General features: G+C 42.1%; 1 protein-coding gene and 1 non-coding gene across 5 annotated transcripts; both read right to left on the bottom strand.

Annotated features, from left to right (window-relative positions):
* Positions 1 to 501: 501 nt before the first annotated feature.
* bbs2 (Bardet-Biedl syndrome 2) lies at positions 502 to 9,134 on the bottom strand. 4 transcript variants are annotated; one of them, XM_084932680.1, is made up of 18 exons: positions 9,048 to 9,134; positions 8,159 to 8,290; positions 7,588 to 7,815; positions 6,602 to 6,727; positions 6,361 to 6,423; positions 6,060 to 6,137; positions 5,793 to 5,897; positions 4,804 to 4,890; positions 4,554 to 4,689; positions 4,263 to 4,402; positions 3,736 to 3,865; positions 3,486 to 3,657; positions 3,266 to 3,395; positions 2,939 to 3,058; positions 2,652 to 2,789; positions 2,356 to 2,468; positions 1,362 to 1,510; positions 502 to 1,242 (listed from the first exon to the last, which is right to left on the bottom strand). In XM_084932680.1, exons 2-18 carry the CDS (start codon positions 8,273 to 8,275, stop codon positions 1,136 to 1,138), a joined length of 2,139 nt encoding a protein of 712 aa, XP_084788806.1. In that variant the 5' UTR covers positions 8,276 to 8,290; positions 9,048 to 9,134; the 3' UTR covers positions 502 to 1,135. The 4 variants fall into 4 exon arrangements, with proteins under 4 accessions (XP_084788806.1, XP_084788804.1, XP_084788803.1 ...); XM_084932678.1 differs by lacking the exon at positions 9,048 to 9,134 and adding an exon at positions 8,746 to 8,972 and having other exon boundaries at positions 8,159 to 8,353; XM_084932677.1 differs by lacking the exon at positions 9,048 to 9,134 and adding an exon at positions 8,746 to 8,968.
* A 1,014-nt stretch (positions 9,135 to 10,148) lies between these two features.
* Positions 10,149 to 10,220, bottom strand: trnap-ugg (transfer RNA proline (anticodon UGG)). The gene has a single exon. It is a non-coding gene; the product is annotated as a tRNA-Pro (tRNA).
* Positions 10,221 to 14,384: the final 4,164 nt, after the last annotated feature.

Genomic DNA, 14,384 nt, shown 5'->3' with positions numbered 1-14,384 from the left:
AAGTTCACTCTTCGGCCGCCCCTCATCCGCCGTTTTTTTCGGCAAAATTATCCACACCCACCGCCGCGCTATGCATTCTGGGATATGTTGGGCCACGAAGTCTACACCGCCACATCCTTAAAATTCAGGGAAATGAAGGACGCATTTGAAGGCCGCATTTCGAGCAGCCTTTGAATTGGGACAGCCTTCGTCGCGTCGCTGTGACGTAATCGGCCTTAAAATGCGGCCTTTAAGGCTGCAGACCCTGAGTTGGGATACAGCCTCTGTCCACTGTGAGCGACCATCTTTGAACAGAGGGCGGGGCTTACGACATCGTGTTTATTTATTCATGTTTTTGGAAACTTGCCTGTAAAGCAGACTAAATAATGTTGGAGCATTTGTCTAAACACATCGAGTATTTAAAATGTTTACCTGCTCTCTTTTGATTTGATATAAACGTCTCAAATCCATCTAGAAATAAACCCTCCCTTTATTGGTACTGTGACAAAAATCAGCCAAAAGTTATAAATGTTTAAAATGTAATTTAATAACAATTTTTCCACAAACACAAAGTTACAGGTGCACTTTCTGAATACAGTCTACAAAAAGTAAACAAGTTAGACAGTTTTCTTTGGCTACAAATGCCACACAAACACGCAGCAGCTGAGAGCCGAGGCCGAGCGTGAAGGTCCACGCCACCGGTGACTTTACGGTCAGCTGAATGAAACCGGCACACTCGTTTTCTCAGACTGTCTGGGACAGGTCACCACAAATGCATGGAATTGGCGTCATACTCGAGTCCTTCTGTTTGTCTTAACTTCTGACTAAAGTGAGTAAATGGCTGCTCACGCAGGTTAGTGATTTAGGTAAACTCCAGTGCACTAGCTGAAGCCCTTCCAATCAGCCCGACTAACATGGATGACAATTTTGCACAAAGTCTGAGGTCACCATTATATTTGTGTTGGCTGAATTCCAATTTCAAGAAGCTGGTGCCAAATGTTGCTTAAAACTGAGTCGTGGATTAAGGCCGCTTCAGTGTCTCTGACTATCTCCTGTTGTTCTTGCTCCAAACGTACTCGCTGGCCTCATTACAGTTATTACACGTGCTGACTGTAAACTTCTCTAGTCCGCTCCCGCGTCCCTCATCCTTCCACTCTCAGGAGGATGCGGTGCCAGCCCTCATGATCCTGAAAAGCGCGTTGACGTTATTGCTTTTGATGGCGTCTCGACAGGCAGAGATCACTTGGTTCTTGGGCTTACCCACTGCAGAGAAGCATACATAGAGGCAGATACGCTTAATATATCATCTTCTCCCCTGGTTCAATTGGAGGTAGTTAACAAACAGTGCTGCTATGTTAAGAAGTAGTGCTTGTCAGACTTACCTCGAAGCCTGCCGGCTCGCTGTATGGCTTGGTTGACAGACTTGAGACAAGCCAGAAGAGCATTGTGGTTGTTTGAGCGGATCTTGTACTCATTGATTAGATCCCGGTTTAGATCATACAGCTCTCTGTAGCGCTTCTTCATAGTTGTCCTACGGTGGAAACGAACAAAGATGTGAGGAAAAGAAGGACGTTTTTGCAGTTTCATGATAGAAGAACTGACATGAATGAAATGATACTGTAACAGGATTTATTCTTCTGCGTTAAATCTATGCTGTAGGTATGTCAAGACTGCAAACCCCTGTGCAACCCTACGCCATAACCTATGGCGTTATCTGACATGCACGTCCCTGGTATGTAACGCTGCCTCAGTGCAGCGCTTGACTACCGCCATCGTCTCGGTCAGTGCCGTCAGTCCTCTGATCCATTTATGGATTTCTGTTTGCCGCGCTTTTTGAACGCATCAGTGAGAGAATAATAACTATCACCTTAATAAAGGACTCGTATCATTAGTAAATTCTTGAAGCTAGATCACCAAAACTATTAGATATGTTTACCTGTAGGGGAATAAAAACACGAATAAATAAATCAAACTGTTCACAACAAAGAGAGAGAACCCAGGATTTTATTTCTGCCATGGCTGGCAGTGAATAAATACATCCATTTGCTTCTGCTTATCCTTTTAAGGGTCGCTGGAGCCTATCCCAGCTGTCATAGGGCGAGAAGCGGGGCTAACATACAGAGACAGACAACCATTCACACTCACATTCAATTAAGTAAGCCGGAGTACCCGGAGAGAACCCACGCAAACACGAGGAGAACATGCAAACTCCACACAGGTGGTGGAGATGGTGGAATTGAACTCAGGACCTTCTTGCTGTGCAGCAACAGTGCTAACCACTGCACCACTGTGCTGCACATACAAGTCCAGATAATTCAACAATAATGTAGCAATATGGCTGTAAGTATTATGAAGTAAAATACTGAGATAACTCACATGTCACCCATTAGGCGCGCGTCCTCTGCTTGCACCAGCATGTTTCTAATGTAGTTGGAGTGGTCAGCCATAGCTGCAGTTAGTTTCTGGTGGACAGAATGGAACTCGTCCACCTAGGAAACACATTTAAACGTACAGGTCACCTTAAATTCAGACTTGCCCAGTTTAGGAGATAGACTATAGGGACTAAAGTTTTGGTCCACACCTTCTAATCTCAAGAATTTGGACTTTTATTGCTACTGACCCAGGCTGTCCTGAACGTTTGACACTGAGAGCAGATGAAACCTGAGCCAAACCTCAGTGAGCGTAGTGTGTAGCTCCTCAAAATATGTGGGGAAGTCCGCTTCTGCTGACAGGTCCTCAATTGCCAGGAAGGAGGCTAATGATTGGATCAGATCTCCTGCTAGGTCAATATCGTCAGTTCTTATGGTGATCTGATTGGACACATTACAAATTATTATTGTTCTTAAAATACGTATAAACTAAAGACAGAGCAAGTCTCTAAGTTCATATAAGAAACAAATGAGTGCTGTGGATATTTTATTGTATTGTATATTTTTCACACAGCAGCGTTGACGTGTACCTGTCCACTGCTGGCCATGCTGAAGGACAACAGCCCCCCACCTCTTAGTGAACTAAAGGTAACATCGGCACTCTCCACTCCCTCTGGAAGCAGGAAATTCTGATTCAGCCACATCACCACCTACACAAGAACACAATGACACAGAGCCGAGGATAAGATTAAACAGGAGACACATTTATAATCATTCAATATACAGCAAGTGTACAAGGAGTGACATTTCACTGCAGCTGGCTCAAAACAGGATAAAGAAAGTGCAACATTAAACATGTATTAACTTACGGAGCAGAATTAGATTTTATAAATGCAGATGATCGTGCGACAGCCTACCCTCTGCTGTCGATCGTTGATGCTGAAGGCGACCCTCCCTGTGGGCTGTGCAGCCGACGAGTCAACAGCGAGGTCGTACATGGAGAAACGAGGCAGCTGACGAGTGATTTCAAACACATGGAACTGAGTGCTAACGAGGACGAAAAGAACAGGATGACGTGAGAATGAGAGCGGCGTTGTTAACTGCATTAGAAAAAGACTGATTACTCGCAGATCTTACCTAGTTCTCCCTCCAACAAAGGCTTTGATGTGCAGATCCACTGGTATATCCTTTGGGGGCACAATGGGGACTCTGACACAACCAGACAGGTTTTGAGCACTGGGGTGGACAACGTGACTCTCACCCTCAAATATGCCTTCTGCAAAGATGAGCACTGCACGGATAACAGTCTCTGTAAAAGATCAAGGAGGCACTCAGCGACTTATACGCAAACGCTCAATAAACGGTGAGACGCGCTAACCAACTCTACCATTTGGTGTTGAAATGCTGAGCTCCACATGAGCCTTCTGGGTCTCTGTAGCAGCTTTCACTGACAGTGCTGTCTGGAGCTGAGTGTTGGCTGGTATGACTCCCATCCCACTGTGTGTCTCTGACACACCCTGAAATAAGAGCAGAGTTTATGACTCCTCACACAGGCTGAGCCCAGAAATTCTTTGTGAACACACAGTTGTGACTACATTCGATCGGAAACGTTGCTTCCAAAGATCAGACTTTTTATTAACATGGATAAATCAATAACAAAAACTCTTTAACACAATTACAAACAGCTGCCTCAAAGGTGCATGTTAAACTGTAGTGGCGCCTGTCTGTAAAGCAGTGTGCTCCAGTTCTGGGGTTTTTATAAAGATCTTTCGTTAACGTTTAAGAAGAGCTTTTTAAATTATTGGTACCATAAATGTAAAGCCACTGTGTGCCTGCTGAAATGTAGAACCCACAAACATCTCCAGATGCGTGCCTCTTAAATCCCCATCAGTTTATTGTGACTGAATAAATCACCTTGGCATTCTCCTCGTAGTTGCGAAGCTCCAGCAGCAGATTCTGTCTGCGCTGGCTGAGCTCTCGAACAAGGTCCTGCTCGGCACTCGTGTCCATGAGATTCCCTTTTAGGTCTTTGCTGGCTGGCAGATAACCACGAACTACAAACACATTGACAAGTATAGCAACATCCTCTTATGAGCTCACAGTGTCAGTCTTTGAAATTATACCTGGCTTGTCCGTGTTCACAGAAACCAACAAGGAAATGTACAAATGTCCATTTTCAACCAGTTCTCACACACACAGACTTACCTTCTCCTTCTGTAGAGGTGCAGATGAGTTGTTTCTGTCCATCCAGCCTGTAGTCTCCCTCCACTACTCCAGCCACAGAAGAAGAGAAGTTGTCTTTGAAAATGACCTCACCAGTGCGGTCGCTGCGAGCGTCAATCTGACATAAAAAGCACACAGAATCCTTGCCAGTTGTTGTCCCACAAAATCATTTTGAAAAAATCCCATGTTAAAACAGTAAGAAGTAGTTTGTGGATAACAGTTGTGTACTCACCTTTCCATTGGACCAACCAGTGATGAGCTCCACAACCCCATCGGCATTCAAGTCAAATGCAAAGATGCTCATTGCATGATTCTTGGACTAAGTGAGGAGAAAAGAGCACATTACACAGTAGAAAACTGAATTATTTACATTTAATCCCAGCCAAAACTGTCTTTACTCATCAGGTTCAAACTGCAGCTGAGCAATGCACTACTGTCCCTAAATCTTCATGCTGTGAAAGGTAACACTGTGTGGGTTCCATCGTTCATGGACGTCCTACAAATGACTATTAGTCATGTTACAAGTAGTATTTGTTACTACTACACTAATCCCCGTCAGAGACATTTATACTGGCAGACTTGAGCGGACAGTATCATCATGGCACTCTGGACCCCCCAGTAAAGGCTACAGGTCGATCAGGTCAAAGACAAACAGACTCGATAAAAGTTTTTACCCGCACGCTGTCAAACACGCCCCACCTCCACCCTGACTGAAGGTTAACTGTGCTGCTAACATTTATTTACATTTTCACTGTAGTTATAAATAACATTCCTACCTGTATTTATAAAGCAGACTTATTATAGTATAATGCAACCGACATTCCTACCTCTTACTCAATGTGCACAACCACTGATTCCACCTTACAGCATATAACTTGGAAACAACTGTATATATCTGTGCATCTTTTATTCTAAAGTAACTTTAATGTAAAAAATCTACATATTGCTAATGGAGAGATGCCAAACTGCCGTCCATTGTTCTTGTAACAGTGACAATAAAGATCTATCTCATCTAAACCACATTCACAGAACAGATACAGTTTGACATTATCTGGTTATAAATGAATTGAAAAAAAAAAAAAACATTTGGATTAATTAAATGTTTATTGCAGAATAATCTCAAAGTTTTGAACTTTTAGGAAACATAAAAAGTACAAAAACAAAATGAAAAGAAGGAGAGACGCCAAAGAAATGAAGAACGTATGAAGATGATTACGGTACCTTGATTCTCCAGTAGCGGGCAGCGCGGTCATACACACCGACAGTGCCATTAGCCAGAGCATAACCAAACCTGCTGCCGTGCATATGGCACAAAGATGTTACTGTCTGTTGGAGCAAGACACACAGATAAGAAATTGTACAACACATTAGTGCTACAAGTGCAAAGTGTTTTATTATTGCTTCTTGTGCACAAAGCACATTAAAAACATGTAACACAACATGATCAAGCTAGCAGTTACCAAGCTACGTATTGCACCCTCATTTTACCTCATTCTCAGTCATCTCTGACACAAGTTCATCCTCTTTGAACACTCTGATGTCAAAATCCTCAGACCCCACCAGGAGCTGTGAGTACAACAGCAACAACAGCCAGCTTGATTTATATGGCACCAAATGACAACAACAGTCACCTCAGGGCAGTTTTTATTGTAAGTTAACGACCCTCCAGTCATATTTGCATGAATTAATTTCATACCTATATTTATAACAGAACTGCAAGACGCTCTGTTACTGAAATTGTAGTGTGTTAAGTGGAAAGCTCCCTGACTACTGGGCAGTCAAGACTTACCTCGTTTTTTCCATCTCCAGTGAAGTCACAGAGCACCAGAGACCTGACATTATCTCCAGTGACCTAAGAAGATGTAGTTTAAGATCAAGTGGAGCACAATTTTTTTATAAATATGTGAAAAATATGTAAACATTCATGATTTTAGACCTAGAAAACCAGTTTGATGAGATCTGTTACTAGTTAACACATAAAAACTAAAAACACTAGATACTGGGGGGAAAAAATCTTGCTTTTTTCTTACTGTCCAAAAGTGGTCATTGCCCTGATAGTCAAAGCCTTGCAAGGCACAGTTCCCTCCAATGATAGCAAGAGGAGAGGGGATGTCCCCAAGTTTCCCCAACACGATGGCATTAGCTCCATCTGTCACCTGCACACAGAGAAGAAACACGTTTAAATACAAGCCAGCTTCACATCGTTTTGGGCAAAGCATTTATAATCGAGCCACTTTTCATTTTGTGACTTGAACTATGAAACAGAGATTTTTACTTGTCTCAACTGTATAATTAGCTGAGTCAGTCAGGTTGTGGCGTCAGCTGGATTAATCAGTAATTCTGTCACTTTTCAAACCAAACTACATATAAAAAAGCTGCAATCAACAGAACTAATTAAGAATTGTTTGAATCCTGATTTAAATATAGAATAACATAAGTCACAACACCCAGTTCCAATGTCTTGATGCATGCTCAATCATCCAGGAAAGTAAATCTCCAAAAGTTGATTCTGTTCATCTGGACGTAGCGTTTTGTGGGAGAAATGTTTCGTCACTCATCCAAGTGACTTCTTCAGTCTCAGCTGACTGCAGGTCTCCCCAATCTTATAAACAGTACATTAGCATAATGACCGAAACCTCCTGAATGGAGGAGGGGGCCTAAGGGTACATCTTTCACCATCTTACAATGCTGTGATTGCAGCCATTCCCCAACTCTCTGTGAATGGTACTCATGGCCATTGCTCAGTGGGCTTTGATCAGTGGTTGGTGATCAACGGTCATGAGAATTTGCATAATTAAGAGTAAGGAACTGACCTCCCAGCCCATTGTCCCTTCAGTGGGCTGGTTTCAGTCATTATGCAAATGTCCTGTTTATGAGATTGACACCTGCAGTCAGCTGAGACTGAAGACGTCACCTGGATGAGTGACGAAACGTTTCTCCCACAAAACGCTACGTCCAGATGAACAGAATCAACTTTTGGAGACCCAGTTCCAATATTTTTCCTGACTTTACTCACCTCTCTGTAAAATATGTCAGCATTGTCATGGACATCATAAGCCAACAGGTTTGTCTGGGATCCCACCAACAGTGTGTCCCCAGTAGTATTTGGTCCCAGTCTTCCTGCAGCCAAACAGGTGACTGCCTGATTGATGTTGAGCAGAGAAATGTCAGAGTCTTGGGCACTCTGGCTCAGTCGGTGAGCCACAGGTCTCTGGCCACGGGTGTGGGGGTTGTGAATGAAAACCTTTTAATGAGAAAGACAACAAGAGAGTAGGGAACTGCCAAATGCTCCAGAGAGTCAGCAGTTCTTTTCCACACAGAGCCAGATAAGTTTGGGTAAATGAAATCATCATTTGAAAACTGCATTTTGTATTTACTGAGGTTCTAATTGTCTAACATTAAAATTAGCTATTAATGTGAAACAGGTAACTGTGACAAGTACATTAGAAAAAGAAATCAGGAAGAGGGCAAATACTTGGTTGTTTTCACTCTCATCGTGTCACAAAAACATGATAGTAATTTTCCTACAGCATGGATGATATTTATCACATAACTGTGAGGATTTTGCAAACATTTATTTCCCTCACCTTTCCAGCCTGCGTGGCGGCAGTAAGGCATGGATGAACCCCATCAAACTGTCCAATAGTCACCATGCGAGGGTTAATCTTGTGGTTCAGCTTCAGAGTGAATATGGGGACCAGCATGATGCTTACTCTGGTCTTAATATAGAGATGAGAACTTACTGAGAATCAAATATCTCACACACAAGACGAGAAGGTTGCCTAAAAATAAGCAAAAGGTGATGAGTAACTTTGCCACACTAATGTAATTACAGGCTTTAGCTCAGCCAGCCACAGGCGACTTCCGTTGCCTAGCAACAAGGAGTCGCAAGCTAAAGCTTTTCATCTGGCTAATCTCCCCGTCGTTTGCTCCAGAAGAATGGCATTTAAACAACCATAAGACACCACACCCGACACCTTCACACGTCGTAAGCCCTGCATAAACACCAAGTACGGCATGGTGCTTTCTGCTGAAAGAAATATTGGACTTAAATGCATGGAAAGCTAGCACAACTAGCTGACATTAACGTCGGTGTCTTGGAACTCGCAGGAAACAAGTCCAAACTACTGACGGCCCAAAAACAAAAGACATCACTAATTTGTGACAAACGTACCAGGCCCACACGTTAGCAGCAAAACTTCGATTTTTGTTCCAAAGAATCCAGTCGCAAATGAGCTACCTGGATAAAATGATAACACGGCCACAGGAAGTCGACTAGCTGCCAACATCCGGTCTGCTGTTTTCAAAATAAATTACACAACTCAGGGTTGCAGTGGGCTAATGTTGCTATACATAGAAGAAAAATGCATTTCTTCTTCTTCTTCTTTCAACAGATCACCTTCCTTCATCTTAACCTCTTCCTAATATTGTGTCACCCCAACCCACTTCATGTCCTTCTTCAATATATCCACGAACCTGCTTTGCTATCTTCCTCTATTCCTTCAGCTTGGGAGCTCCATCTTCAATATCCTTGTGCAGAGGCGGGACTGTGGATGTATTGGACCTCTGATATACTCATTTTTAATCTTGTCTTGTCACTCCCACTCAAAATCTTACTATCTCAATTCTGCCACCTCCAACTCATCCACCTGTCTTTTTTCATATTTCTACTGCCACATATCACAACAAGTCTCACTACCATCTTGCAAACGGTCTATTTCACTACTGTTACCAATCACCCCTGGTGCTCATCTTAACACACTCTACCTGCCTCACACACGTGTGTGTTCTATTTCGTTTCTACTGACTTTGATTCCACGGCACACCTCTACCCCTCCAGGCTATCACTTCAGATAACAATGTTGTCTGTGAACATCATGGTCCACACAGACTTCTGCCTAACCTCTTCTACCAGCCTGTCAGTCAAAACTATCTCATCACCTGTCCAAATGGGGATCAGATCAGAATTCTGTGCTCCTAAGGACTACCACATGATCGGCCCACGGTGTCTCTACGTTTATTTTATTAGTAGTTTAAAAAATAAAATAAAATCCCACCACCAAGAACAACAACAACAACAGGCGTTTTAGTAAATAAATAAATACATTCTGACAACTAAGGATTCAATTCAGTGGGACAATCTCAGATTTTTCATTGAAAAGGTGTAGGCGGAAACTTAAGCTTGTTACATCTGCACTTTTTACTTACATAATATCATAAATGAATTACACTAAACATCAATAATAACTTTGCCACTTGGTTTTTGAACTTTAAAAATTGAAGGAAAACTTAATAACTTAACTCCTCATTAAATTTCCCACTCAAAATTTGTAAGCAATATACATATTTTTTAACCACTTACTTCTAAATTTCTATTTTCTAAATTTCTAATTTAGAAGTACTGATAAGTTCTGTGTGGTTAGAGAGTAATTAAATATGTTAAATAACTCTCTTCACAGTCACAAAAGTCAAGTCCAACAGCATGAGAAAAGTAATGATTTCTGTTGTTGTGTGTTTTCATAAAGTGATTATCAACAGTCTGTCTTTGTAAAAAAGAAAAAGAAAGAAAAAAAGCGAGGGCTCGTCCGGGATTTGAACCCGGGACCTCTCGCACCCAAAGCGAGAATCATACCCCTAGACCAACGAGCCAGTTGAGAACCACACCTGCATCTGGAATTCTTAACTATAAAGACGTGCTGTTGAATTCTTCAAAACTTGTGATGTGGCACTTTGGCCTCGTCATTTTAATCCGGTCAAGCATTACCCTCTGGTGGTGGACAACAGTATAGCTTCAACTTGTTCAAATCCCGTCCAACCATCCAGTTGGGGGGGGAGCACGTGAAACAGTGTCAGAGTCATCCGGTCGTTAAGTCTGACGTCACTAGCCGTGTCTGGGCCTAAACTCCGCTGCAGGTCCATATATGGAACGATCACTATGGCATTACTGAGAGTTGAAAAACTCTAAAGTCGTTCATCTTTAATAAAATGATCAGCGTTCTGCTCTGCCAGGTGTAACAATTGAGTTTAACATCCAGGCATCCATGAAAACGGAATTTATGACATTTAACGGAGTTAGAAGTTAGCAGGAAGTTAGCTTGCTAGCTTCTATCTAAATACAATATAGCAGCGGTCTCCAACCTTTTTTGCGCCACGGACCGGTTTATGCCAGACAATATTTTCATGGACCGGCCTTTAAGGTGTCGTGGATAAATGCAACAAAATAAAACTAGTACCGGTACCGAAAAAAAGAAAATTTATTCATAACACACGTGAAAAGACCAAGGAAAACCGAGTTAACGATAAAAACGATAACAAAATAACGCTGAAAACCGATAAAAACCCTGAAAACTATACATTTCACACCTGAGACTCAACTCTCATGGCCCGGTACCAAACGACTCACGGACCGGTACCGGTCCGAGGCCCGGGGGTTGGGGACCGCTGCAATATAGCATGTCCTGACTGCGGGGTTTTGGAAACAAATTAAAACGTATAGCTCTAATTAGACTAATTAGTTTTGATAAAATGAAAGATAAATATTCATTAGAAACACAGCATTTTTATAGATATCTACAGATGACGCATTTTGTCAATAAAAAGATAAAAGCTAAGGCTGGATTAAGTAAACAGCTGCTAGACGTATTTAAAAGGGCATATAGTTCAAATAAAAATAGAGGTATTATAGGTGACCTCTATAAAGGATTAACAAACATGAAATTACACTCAACCTTATATATCAAAACAAAATGGGAAATGGAGGGAGGAATAGAGATAAAGGAGGAAGAATGGACAACAATATGGGCATATCAATGGAAATGTAGCAGCTCACAGAGCTGGAGGGAATTTGGGTGGAAAAGCCTGATAAGATATTTTATTACACCTCACCAAAAATCTCACTATAAAGGTAACCCTCCCGCTTGCTGGAGAAATTGTGGAAATACAAATGCAAATCACTATCATATTTTCTGGGACTGTCATGTTATTAAAACTTATTGGAAGGGAATACATGCAGCAATACAAGAGACATTTGGAAGATATTTACCTTTGGAAAGTAAAACTCTATTTTTTGGACTTATGCCAGAAGGATGGACAAAGAACAATAAATACTTGTTTAATATTTTACTGGCAGCAGGCAAAAAAGCCGTCACAAAAAAATGGCTTTCTTCAGAGAGCCCAACTATGAACATGTGGAAACTTCAGTCAGGAGAACAACTGAGATAATCCATCCACAATACGAGGTTAGTCATTCATATACTGCTGCATGGGCTGGGCTGCAGTTACATCCTAAGGTTTTAAAAACTGAGCTTAAATAAATGATTAGCGGTAATAAAAGCCGAGGGAGGTCAACAGTGATCACTGACTGTTTTTTTAGGAGCTTTTTGAGATTAAATAGAAGAAAATACAAAACATTAAACATGTTAACAACACAAAAGCCATATTAAACGCAGACTACTTTAGGCCCGGAAGTAGGATTCGTCACGTCATCACTTAACGACCGGATAGCTGGACTGGCCATAGGTACTAGTGATGGGATTTCCGGCTCTTTTTAGAGAACCAGCTCTTTCTGAATCAGTTGAAGTTATGAACTGTTTCTGAGAGACAAATAACACCAGGATCCTTTTCTATGTAGCTAACAGCTGGTAACTGTGCAGGGGCGGATCTAGCAAAGTTTTTGCCAGGGGGGCCAGGAAAAGGGGGGCACAAAGACATACTTTTCTTTCTTATTCTCATTTAAAATGTTTCACTTTTATTAAATAATCATCTGAATCTTGCAACCAAAATTTTTATCTGACATACAATGTATAGAAATCATACATATACCAACAAGACAGTACATCACTGTCACAACAGCGTCTGTTTTCATTCAAAGGCTTTATGGCTTTTCCTATAATACCTGGTGGGCCGGTCTCTAGTCAAAATGCCCGGGCCCATTTTTTGTCCCAGTCCAACCCTGGTCAGAGTAACAGGTAACAATTTAGAAACACCAGCTGACCTAACACCACAAATTTAAACTTAATAGCATTTTAATATATTTGCAAAAGATGCTCACTGCAAATGTATTCTAGTTAAACTGTTGCACCGACACAAATGGTCTACTATATCAGTAATCATATCAATAGTCCAATGAATCACAACAGAAAAGCTTTGACCTCTGAACTTTGGCTTCATAGAGACCCACTGTTGGACTTCTAAATTTGTGATATATGACAGCGGTCCCCAACCCCCGGGCCTCGGACCGGTACCGGTCCGTGAGTCGTTTGGTACCGGGCCGCGAGAGTTGAGGCTCAGGTGTGAAATGTATAGTTTTCAGGGGTTTTATCGGTTTTCAGCGTTATTTTGTTATCGTTTTTATCGTTAACTCGGTTTTCCTTGGTCTTTTCACGTGTGTTATGAATAAATCTTCTTTTTTTCGGTACCGGTACTAGTTTTATTTTGTTGTATTTATCCACGACACCTTAAAGGCCGGTCCATGAAAATAATGTCGGGCATAAACCGGTCCGTGGCGCAAAAAAGGTTGGGGACCGCTGATATATGATACTCTGGCCTCAGCACTTCATCCAGTCCCCTACCACCCCCTGTTGGTAGACAACATTATAGCTTCAACTTCTCCAATGTTTCTATACCACAGAATTATAAACATTCTTAATAAATAAATAAATAAATGAATGGAAACAAAACTTAGGTTTTGGTAGATTTGTCACACTTAAATGTCAATAAAATTTTAATAATAGCCAAAGAAAACCGAATGAACTACAAAATGCTTTTAAAAAAATATGATTTGAGTGAAACAGCAAAGAAACAAGGTCAGTGACGTCTGTCAGTCTCCAAAGAGCTAACGGTGCGTTCACACCGAACGCGATAGACGCGACCAGAGTGTCAAGTTTACATGTAAAGTCAATGGAGAAGCGCAATGAAGCGCGACTGGGGTTCCCACGAAAACGCGTCAGTCGCGTGTCCTAGTAGCGCGACTGACGCGTTTGACGCGCGAATAAAAATACACACGTCAGTTTGTGTGGTGCATTTTTGTGCATTCGCGCATATCGCGTCAACCGCTCGAGTTGGAAAAATCTGAACTCCAGCGTCAAGTCGCACTGCGACAACCAATCAGGAGCCTCGTGACGTGGCTCTGACCTAGGTCAAAGGGGCAGGTCCAGCCAAAGCCCTTCATTCTTCATTCAATAGGGAGGGAAGGCTAATCAACGCTGTAGCAAACCACCCGGAGCTGTACGACACCAGCTGCTTTCTGTACCGAGACAGGAATAAAAAGGACCGAGCTTGGAGGAAGATATGTGAAGAGATCGGGCAACCTGGTAATTTCATCCATTTCTCTTTTGAATTTTTGACTGACCCGGGGAAGCCGCGCAAAAGCTAGCAAGCCCGCCTACTGTCCCACTATTTTCCCACTGATGAACAAATACTTTTCCGCTAACAAGATAATGTAAAGTGAAAAGAGAATCAACTTGTGAGAACTGTGAGTAATGTTCATGTGTGTGTGAGAAAGTGTATAAAGTGCGTGGGGAGGGGCTAGTTATTCTGAGAACCCCTGCTGAAATAAATGAGGGACCACTGTATATACTTTCTCTATGACTATTGTTTCCAACCTGTTAACATTTAATATTGTCTTGACAGAGCCAACTGATTCTGCAGCAGAGCATCCCCTGTTGCTTCTCCTGGCTCCCCAGTCCCTCCGCTCCTGCTGCTGCACCCACAGGTATGTAATTGTAGCATCAGATGTACCGCAGCACTGATAACTTTTTACTCGCCCCTTGTGATCACCTGGCCATCCTGGAGTCTCTGAAGAGGCCACGCCAG

Source organism: Perissodus microlepis, chromosome 7 (genome assembly GCF_051167445.1).
Source record: "Perissodus microlepis isolate ML-2025 ecotype Zambia chromosome 7, ASM5116744v1, whole genome shotgun sequence".
In the NCBI taxonomy this organism is placed as follows: domain Eukaryota; kingdom Metazoa; phylum Chordata; class Actinopteri; order Cichliformes; family Cichlidae; genus Perissodus; species Perissodus microlepis.
The sequence above is the reverse complement of the archived record's forward strand: the minus strand, read 5'-3'. Positions and strand labels throughout refer to the sequence as shown.